Source organism: Globicephala melas, chromosome 1, assembly GCF_963455315.2.
Source record: "Globicephala melas chromosome 1, mGloMel1.2, whole genome shotgun sequence".
Lineage (NCBI taxonomy): Eukaryota > Metazoa > Chordata > Mammalia > Artiodactyla > Delphinidae > Globicephala > Globicephala melas.
Window position 1 is genome coordinate 70,024,977 of NC_083314.1, and position 9,906 is coordinate 70,034,882.

General features: G+C 43.4%; 1 protein-coding gene across 6 annotated transcripts in view; it reads right to left on the reverse strand.

Annotated features, from left to right (window-relative positions):
- Positions 1 to 9,783, reverse strand: part of UAP1 (UDP-N-acetylglucosamine pyrophosphorylase 1) — a 37,761-nt gene extending 27,978 nt beyond the window's left edge. For 2 of the 6 annotated variants that reach the window (XM_070044031.1, XM_060297108.2), the window contains exons 1-2: positions 9,046 to 9,360; positions 1,549 to 1,885 (exon numbers count right to left, since the gene is read on the reverse strand). In XM_070044031.1, coding sequence (XP_069900132.1) covers positions 1,549 to 1,885; positions 9,046 to 9,048 — 340 coding nt within the window. In that variant the 5' untranslated portion in view covers positions 9,049 to 9,360. Of the gene's footprint in view, positions 1 to 1,548; positions 1,886 to 9,045; positions 9,362 to 9,534 lie in introns of those variants that run through there. The other 4 variants (XM_070044030.1, XM_060297126.2, XM_060297115.2 and 1 more) reach the window with 4 other exon arrangements.
- Positions 9,784 to 9,906: the final 123 nt, after the last annotated feature.

Genomic DNA, 9,906 nt, shown 5'->3' on the forward strand with positions numbered 1-9,906 from the left:
TATCAAATACATAAAAACAGGTCAAAGTAGAACTGCTCCTGGAGTGGGGAGATGAAGGGGCTGGAGACCTATCTGTTTAGTATCTGTTCCCCCCTCTCCACAGTTTCACCAGCAGTTGAAACCCTAGAGGTCTTTGGAACAGTTTGAAAAACAGTAGATCTGTAAGCCCAGAGAAAGACATGAAGATAATGGCAGAGAAGAAGGTTCATAATGGCAGTTATGTTTCTTTTTTGGGGGGTTGCAGGGAGTGCCAAAAAGCGAAAGACAATAAAAATACCCATAGTATGGTGCAAATTTAGACTATAAACCATATCTATAAAAGTAAATATGTATATAATCAAGTACTAGGTGGCAATGTGGACAAATAAAAACATAGATTTGATGAGGTTATGGGCAATTTCTCTACCGTAGTTCTGTTACTTTGATATTATTTTTGCGATAGAGTAATGTTTTTTTAAAAAGGAAAAAGTATTAGTCCAATCTGTTCATTCGACAACTGAGGAAATGAGGTCCAGATTTGACAACAGCATGTACAAACACTCAAGGGCCTGCAATATTTAGTCACTTTTACTTATGGAGGAGTAGTAGATTATAAAAACCACAGTTCTTAACCCTACCAAAAAAAGCTAAATTTTAGCTATTTTGCCACTGTCAAAAGCACTCATTAGTACTAGTTATGGGGACAGATTTTATGATATGCTTTAGAGGAAAAAGCATTGGGGAAATTCAACAAACATTTATCGACCAACATATAACTGCAAAACACTGCTCTAAATATGCTATGTGACATACATAGACACCTAGGACACGGGTTGCTCTTTAAAAGTTTACAATGTAATGATGAAGATAGACATAAACAACCCTTATTATAAGAAAAAATGAAAGACGAGCACGGACAAATAATTTCAACCTGGGACACTGACAGAAAGGTGACAGATGAAAGAGTATATGTGGTGAACCTTGGAGAATGAGTGTAAGTTTCCCAAGTGGCACAGCCACCTCACTGCACAGCTCCAGGAGACAGGTGGCGTCACAAGGTGATCCAGCTACATGGAGAAGGGGTAAAGGCCAGACCCAGCTAAGGACGAGCATGAGCAAAGGCAGGAAAGGCATACTAGAATGTTCAGAGAAAGGTGAATTACAGGGTCCAGCTGAAAGGTGTGGGGCAGTAGCAGTGGAGAGAAACATAAGAGACAAGATTGGATAGGGCCGTGTTAGGGAAGGGTTTTGGAGTAAGCTAGCATAAACTGAATCATTCAGCTTGTGCTTCAGGAAGGGAAATCTAATAGAAGTACGGACACTGAGAAAGGAAAGAGACTTAGAGGCAAATTATGACTTGAATGAGAAGAGCCTTGAAGCAGCCACCAGAAATGAAAAGAGAATGGAGAGACGGGCAACAGGAGCCACTGCGGCCTCTTGGCCACACAATCTGTCACTCTCAGATCAGTCACCTGGCTTAAGGTCTTAAGGAAGTGAAAATACTGTTACTTTAATGGTTTTAGTACATCTCATAATAAGCCTTAGAGCAAATCTTCCCAGGCTCAGTACCTTCACTTTCCCAGGCCTGCAGCTGATCGTGATCCCTGGTAGCACTGCCCAACACCTCTCGAGGGACAGCTTCCATCCGTGAGTCCACTTTCTCTGGCTGGGAAGAATGGTTAAATCCTTCAATGGCCTTTTGGAAAAAGAAGTTCAGCTCCTCAAAGTTCATGGCCTGGAGCTCTGTGAAAAGTTCTACCTGTTGGGCTTCTTCCAGCTCATTCCAGAACTGCAATAGATGTTCTTGCCCAGCTTTGGACAACCTGAGTTTGAGGTCATTAACATTCATAATGCTCTGGTAGCCAAGTTTTGTGATAACTGGGGTGTAATTTCTGCACCTGTAAACCTGAAAGAGAAAAGAAATGAATAGCAGGTCAAAGTCCAACCTTAAAACCTGAGATTTTTCCTGCTAAAAATAAGTACATTAAAAAAAAAAAAAAAAGGGGGCTTCCCTGGTGGCGCAGTGGTTGAGAGTCCGCCTGCCGATGCAGGGGACATGGGTTCGTGCCCCAGTCCGGGAAGATCCCACATGCCACGGAGCGGCTGGGCCCGTGAGCCATGGCCGCTGAGCCTGCGCGTCCGGAGTCTGTGCTCCGCAACGGGAAAGGCCACAACAGTGAGAGGCCCGCGTACCACAAAAAAAAAAAAAAAAAAAATCTTGGGAGTTCCCTGTGGTCCAGTGGTTAGGACTCAGCGCTTTCACTGCCAGGGCCCGGGTTCAATCCCTGGTCGGGGAAGTAAGATCCTGCAAGCCCCACAGCATGGCCAAAAAAATTTTTTAATAAAATAAAAAAAAATTTTTCAACCCTTGATGTTAAGGAAATTCTGCCTTTCCATCATGATCATACTCATAAGAGATCAAACTTGTAAGACAATGCTAATTATTCTTATATACCAGGCACTGCACCAAGTACTTTACCTACACGGTCTCATGTAATTTTCAACAACTCTATGACATAAATACTATTATTATCATCGCTTTACAGCTGAGGAGAATGAGGCACAGAGAGGCAAAGCAACCCGGCTGACTGGTGGAGCTAGGGTGTGAATGCAGACAGTCTGATCCCAGGGCTCTAGTTGCCTCTATACTACTCCTCTGACCACTAAGCTACTACTGAAAGAACACTTGACTGTTTAATATTTCAACCCTTCTTTTATCTCTAAGGACAGAAACACAGAATTCAGAATACAACAATATCAAGAAGACAGGAACCCTATAATTATAAAAAATACATTTTAGGGCTTCCCTGGTGGCACAGTGGTTGAGAGTCCGCCTGCCGATGCAAGGCACACGGGTTCGTGCCCCGGTCCAGGAGGATCCCGCATGCCGCGGAGTGGCTGGGCCCGTGAGCCATAGCCGCTGGGCCTGCACATCCGGAGCCTGTGCTCTGCGGCGGGAGAGGCCACAGCAGTGAGAGGCCCGCATACCGCAAAAAACAAACAAACAAACAAACAAAAAACCATTTTATTTAAAGAGCAACTTCCACAAAGAAGCAATAAAATATATCCACTGTCTTTACTATGAATTGAGCCCTAGGAGATTGGTCCAAGATGGTGGAAAAGAAGGAATGTGCGCTCACTCCCTCTTGCGAGAGCACCAGAATCACAACTGCTGAACAATGATCGACAGGAGGACACTGGAACTCACCAAAAAAGATGCCTCACATCTAAGGACGGGGAGAAACCACAATGAGATGGTAGGAGGGGTGCAATCACAATAAAATCAAATCCCATAGTCGCTGGGTGGGTGACGCACAAACTGGAGAACACTTATACCACAGAGGTCCACCCAATGAAGTGAAAGTTCTGAGCCCCACATCAGGCTTCCCAAACTGCGGGTGGGCAAGAGGAGGAGGAATTCCTAGAGAATCAGACTTTGAAGGCTGGTGGGATTTGATTGCGGGACTTTGACAGGATTGGAGGAAGTGGAGACTCCACTCTTGGAGGGCACACATGAAGTAGTGTGCGCATCGGGACCCAGGGGAGTGAGCGGTGAGCCTACGGGAGACTGAACTGGACCTACCTGCTAGTGTTGGAGGGTCTACTGCAGAGGTGGGGGGGTGGGTGGCTGTGACTCACCACGGGGACAAGGACACTGGTGGCAGAAGTTCTGGGACGTGCTCCTTGGCGTGAGCCCTCCAAGAGTCGGCCATCAGCCCCACCAAAGAGCTCCACTGGTAGGCTCCAGTGCTGGGTCTTCTCAGGCCAAACAACCAACAGGGAGGGAACCCAGCCCCACCCATCAGCAGACAAGCAGATTAAAGTTGTACTGAGCTCTGCCTACCAGAGCAACACCCAGCTCTACCCACCACCAGTCCCTCCCATCAGGAAGCTTGCACAAGCCTCTTAGATAGCCTCATCCACCACAGGGCAGACAGCAGAAGCAAGAATGACTACAATTCTGCAGCCTGTGGAAGGAAAATCACATTCACAGAGAGACAGGCAAAGTGAAAAGGCAGAGGACATTGTACCAGATGAAGGAACAACTAAATGAAGTGCAGATAGCAAACTTCCAGAAAAAGAATCCAGAATAATGATAGTGAAGATGATACAGGACCTCAGAAAAAGAATGGAGGCAAAGATCGAGAAGATGCAAGAAATGTTTAACAAACTCCTAATAGAATTAAAGAACAATTAAACAGAGATGAACACTACAATAACTGAAATGAAAAATACACTAGAAGGAATCAACAGCAGAATAACTGAGGCAGAAGAACGGATAAGTGACATGGAAGACAGAATGGTGGAATTCACTGCTGTGGAACAGAATAAAGAAAAAAGAATGAAAAGAAATGAAGACAGCCTAAGAGACCTCTGGGACAACATTAAACACAACAACATTTGCATTATAGGGTCCCAGAAGGAGAAGAGAGAGAGAAAGGATCTGAGAAAATATTTGAAGAGAATATAGTAGAAAACTTCCTTAACACGGGAAAGGAAATAGCCATGCAGGTCCAGAGCACAAAGAGTCCCAGGCAGGATAAACCCAAGGAGAAACACACTAAGACACACAGTAATCAAACTGACAAAAATTAAAGACAAAGAAACATTATTGAAAACAACAAATTGAAGAATAAAAACCATATGATCATCTCAATAGATGCAGAAAAAGCTTTTGACAAAATTCTACACCCATTTATGATAAAAACTCTTCAGAAAGTGGGCATAGTGGGAAACTACCTCAACATCATAAAGGCCATATACAACAAACACACAGCAAATATCATTCTCAATGGTGAAAAACTGAAAGCGTTTCCTCTAAGATCAGGAACAAGACAAGGATGTCTACTCTTGCCACTATTATTCAACATACTTTTGGAAGTCCTAGTCACAGCAATCAGAGAAGAAAAAGAAGTAAAAGGAATACAAATTGTAAATGAAGAAGTAAAACTGTCACTGTTTGCAGATGACATGATACTATAGGTAGAGAATCCTAAAGATGCCACCAGAAAATTACTAGAGCTAATCAATGAATTTGGTAAAGTTGCAGGATACAAAATTAATGCACAGAAATCTCTTGCATTCCTATACACTAACAACAAAAGATCAGAAAGAGAAATTAAGGAAACAATCCTTAATTTCACCATTGCAACGAAAAGAATAAAATACCTAGGAATAAACCTACCTAAGGAGGTAAAAGACCTGTACTCAGAAAACTATAATACACTGATGAAAGAAATCAAAGATGACACAAACGGATGGAGAGATATACCATGTTCTTGGATTGGAAGAATCAATATCATGATAATGACCATACTACCCAAAGCAATCTGTAGATTCAGTGCAATCCCTATCAAATTACCAGTGGCTTTTTTTTTACAGAACTAGAACAAAAAAATCTTAAAATTTGTATGGAGACACAAGATCCCGAATAGCCAAAGCAGTCTTGAAGGAAAAAAAATGGAGTTGGAGGAATCAGGCTCCCTAACTTAAGACTATACTACAAAGCTACAGTAATCAAGACAATATGGTACTGGCACAAAAACAGGAATATAGATCAATGAAACAGGATAAAAAGCCCAGAGATAAACCCACGCACTTATGGTCAACTAATCTATGATAAAGGAGGCAAGGATATACAACGGAGAAAAGACAGTCTCTTCAATAAGTGGTGCTGGGAAAAATGGACAGCTACATGTAAAAGAATGAAATCAGAACACTCCCTAACACCATACACAAAAATAAACTCAAAATGGATTAGAGACCTAAATGTAAGACTGGACACTATAAAACTCTTAGAGGAAAACATAGGAAGAACACTCTTTGACATAAATCACAGCAAGATCTTTTTTGATCCACCTCCTAGAGTAATGGAAATAAAAAGAAAAATAAACAAATGGGACCTAATGAAACTTAAAAGCTTTTGCAAAGCAAATGAAACTATAAACAAGACAACCCTCAGAATGGGAGAAAATATTTGCAAACGAATCAACAGACAGAGGATTAATCTCCAAAATATGTAAATAGCTCAAGCAGCTCAATATTAAAAAAAAACTCAACCAAAAAATGGGCAGGAGACCTAAACAGACTTTTCTCCAAAGAAGACATACAGATGGCCAAGAAGCACATTAAAAGGTGCTCAACATCACTAATTATTAGAGAAATGTAAATCAAAACTACAATGAGGTATCACCTCACACCAGTTAGAATGGGCATCATCAGAAAATCTACAAACAACAAATGCTGGAGAGGGTGTGGAGAAAAGGGAACCCTCATACACTGTTAGTGGGAATGTAAATTGATACAGCCACTATGGAGGTTCCTTAAAAAACTAAAAATAGAATTACCATATGACCCAGCAATCCCACTACTGGGCATATACCCAGAGAAAACAATAATTCAAAAAGACACATGCACCCCAATGTTCATTGCAGCACTATTTACAACAGCCAGGTCATGGAAGCAACCTAAATGCCCATCGACAGACAAATGGATAAAGATTTAGTACATATATACAATGGAGTATTACTCAGCCATAAAAAGGAACGAAACTGAGTCATTTCTAGAGACGTGGATGGATCTAGAGACTGTCATACAGAGTGAAGTAAGTCAGAAAGAGAAAAACAAATATCGTATATTAACGTGTATATGTGGAATCCAAAAAAATGGTACAGATGAACCAGTTTGCATGGCAGAAATAGTGACACAGATGTAGAGAGCAAATGTATGGACACCAAGGGGGAGAATGTGGTGGGTGGCAGTGGGATGAACTGGGAGATTGGGATTGACATGTATACACTAATACGTATAAAACAGATAATAAGAACCTGCTGTATAAAAAATAATTTAAATTTAAAAAAAAAAAGAATTGAGCCCTAAAGGACAAGCAATACACACATAACAATCAAGTGATATGGTAATGCTTTTTAAGAGCATTCCATGATAATCCAGCCAAATGTTAATAGTAATAAAAAATAGGAGAAAGAGGAAATATTTAATCTACTCAGCTAATACAGATAAATGCAAGAGAAGACAGGCATTGTCCAGAAAGAGTTCACAAAGGAAATATGATCTAGCTGTGCCTCAACGGTTGAACAGATTATATAGACAAGATTAGGAAACAAGCAGAGCCTGGTGGCCATGGTAAGTAAACATGTGTAGGATGGAGAGCAGTAAGAAAGTTCAAGTTTTATGTAGAATGATGGGAAATGATGTAGGTTAGGGCTAACCCATGAAGAGCCTTGAAAACTAAGCAAAGGAATTTAGACCAAACAGAGTAGGTAACAGGAAGCCAACACAGATTACTAAACAGGGCCGTTCCACCATGCTTTAGAGAGATGAGAGAAAAGAGCATGGCACAAAACAGACTGTAAGGAGGGACAACTAGAAGCAGGAAAACAAGTTAAAAGACAATTGCAGGTGTGAAAAACCAAAGAGCAACCAGATTTGTTGCAGAGGAAATAAGAGTGAAAGGGATAAATTTGAGACACACTGGGAAGAATCATCACTGCATTATAATTGCTTAGCTTAGATATAAAGGACAGAGGAAAAGTAGGTATCAAAGAAAAAGCAAGAATCTTCTCATGTAAGAATAGTAAAAGGCAATATACAAGGTAGTTGAGAGCAAAATTCTGGAGTTCAGCTGAATTACTTAATTTCCCTATGCCTCCGTTTCCCCACCTGTAAAGTGGGATTAATAATACTCTCTATCTCATGAGGACTATTAAACATCAAACACCATTTACAAACTCAGGTTAAGAGAACCTACATCTGTGGGTCCCTTGAAGGGGCAATAACAACAAACACTACCATATATATGGCAGCACGATTCTTATTGCTTTATAGATAGCTGCTAATCCTCAAAACAACTCTAAGGTACTGTTATTGGGATTACTTTACAGAGGAAGAAATTGAGCCACAGAGATAACTTGCTCAAGGTCCAAAACCAGTAAAGTGACGGAGCTAGGATTCAAACCCTAACAGCCTGACTCCTAAATTCATGCTCTTAACCATCATGCTATACTGACTCTCAAGAGAAAGACTCTGTTATCTCCATGTGCATGTGCGTATATGTGTAAGAGAGGGGTGGCAAGAGAAAGAGAAACAGGTGATTTGTACTTTATTCAAAAATACAGACACAGTTGATTTTCTTATACCTGACTCACTTTGCAAAACTGAGTTCATAAGCCAACAGAATGGAGAAAGGAAGAAAATGTACAGGACAAGTAGGAGAGGAACTTTACAGGATGAACCAGATATAACCACCTCCATGCCACAAAAATCGTATTATTTTCTCCATTAATTCTGATAAGAGGTGTGTGCGTGTGTGTAATGGGTAAGCAGTAGTGAATAAGAGAATTAGACAAGGATTTTTACTTTGACAACCAAAGTCTGAAAAAGTTGAAGATCTAGAAATTATGACAGAACTTGCTACGTGACATATTTGGCAGTACCCCACCATTATCAAACATAACTTTATCAGAATTTAAATTCCAGTTTAAAAGATATTTAGTATTTCCCCCTCCTCTTCTGGTCTCCTTCCTACCTCTATCTCTGCAGCTATATTATGTCCCCCAAATTGATAAGTAACCTCTTAGAGCGTTTGAAAAATAGTCATGGGGAGGAGCCATAACCACTGAATGCTTTAAATCCTTCACAGCACAGCCTATTAAGTCTTTTTTAGCCCAAGCTAAGTGAGGCAACTCAATAACAGTGAAGGAACAGAAACTGCCTTCTGTCCACACCTAGTTAATTTCACCAGAAAGCCCTTAAACTAAAGGCACTACATAATAACATACACACATTATCACAATCACTATTCCCTGATTTCAGATTTCATAAACCATGTACAAATAAATATAGCATAGGGTCAGGCCAAACTTAACAAAATCTTCGGGAAGCCATACAGCACATGTGTGCTCTGAACCCTCCAATCCCATGTTGCTGCTTGGCCAAGCCAGGGGAAAGCCAGAAATTTCAACCCTCTTCCATCATCAGTATTAAAACAAAACGGCAAGTAGGTTTTGTCCCACTCTCATGGCCCCCACAAGTATCTCCAATCCTTACCATCAACGCTTTCAGAGTCTTTTCCTCATATACTCAGGACACCCCAACTCACTCCCACCGCACAGTTCCAACGACTTGTCCCCACTGTAGGCCCCCCAAGCTTGGCAAAACTGTCCACAAGGCCCTAGCCTGAGAACCTCAAGGCCCCCATCCCGGGTCCAGGCGAGGCTCCACTCCCAACCTCTTGACAAACCCTTGATTGCAGACACTGCCCATGTGGGCGCCCTCATGCCAGCACTCCCAGCGGGGTCGCCGAGGCTGAGAAGCGCTGCGGGCCACACGGGAGCAGTGTGGGTGGGCAGCGCGCTCCTCGGCGTGTGCCAGGTTGCTGGCTCTTTGCACGTACGTGCGCCGCGTGTCCACGTCGCGCGCGTGGCCGTGGAAGCGGGTGCGTGGCGGCACCAGGCCCCCACCCGCCCCGGGTCCCGAGTCCCGCCGTCTCCTCCAGGGTGACAAGAGTAGACAGCGACTGAGCTGGGAGTCCCTCACCTCTCTCGGCGCGACCACAGCTCCGCCCAGCTCCGGCTCCTTCGGCGCGGCCACTCATCGGCGTCCAGCGCCCGCTCCGAATATATACTCTCATCCGTGGGGCCGGGGCGGCAGGGCGGGCCAGGAGCTGGGGCCAGTAGCTGGGGCCAGGGGGAGCGCCGGCCCCGGCCACCCCGCCCCTTCGTCGCCGCGACGAGTGGCTGCCCGCGCGGGGAGGAGTCGCAACCACCCGCCCAGACACGTCAGCGCCCACGGCGCAAGCGACGAGGCGGGCGCGGAGACGAGCGCCGCGAAGGAGCGGGGCGGGGAGGGGCGGGGCCTCTCGCGTCACTCATTCTCCAGTCCAATGGGGATGGCGCGAGGGGCCTGTCA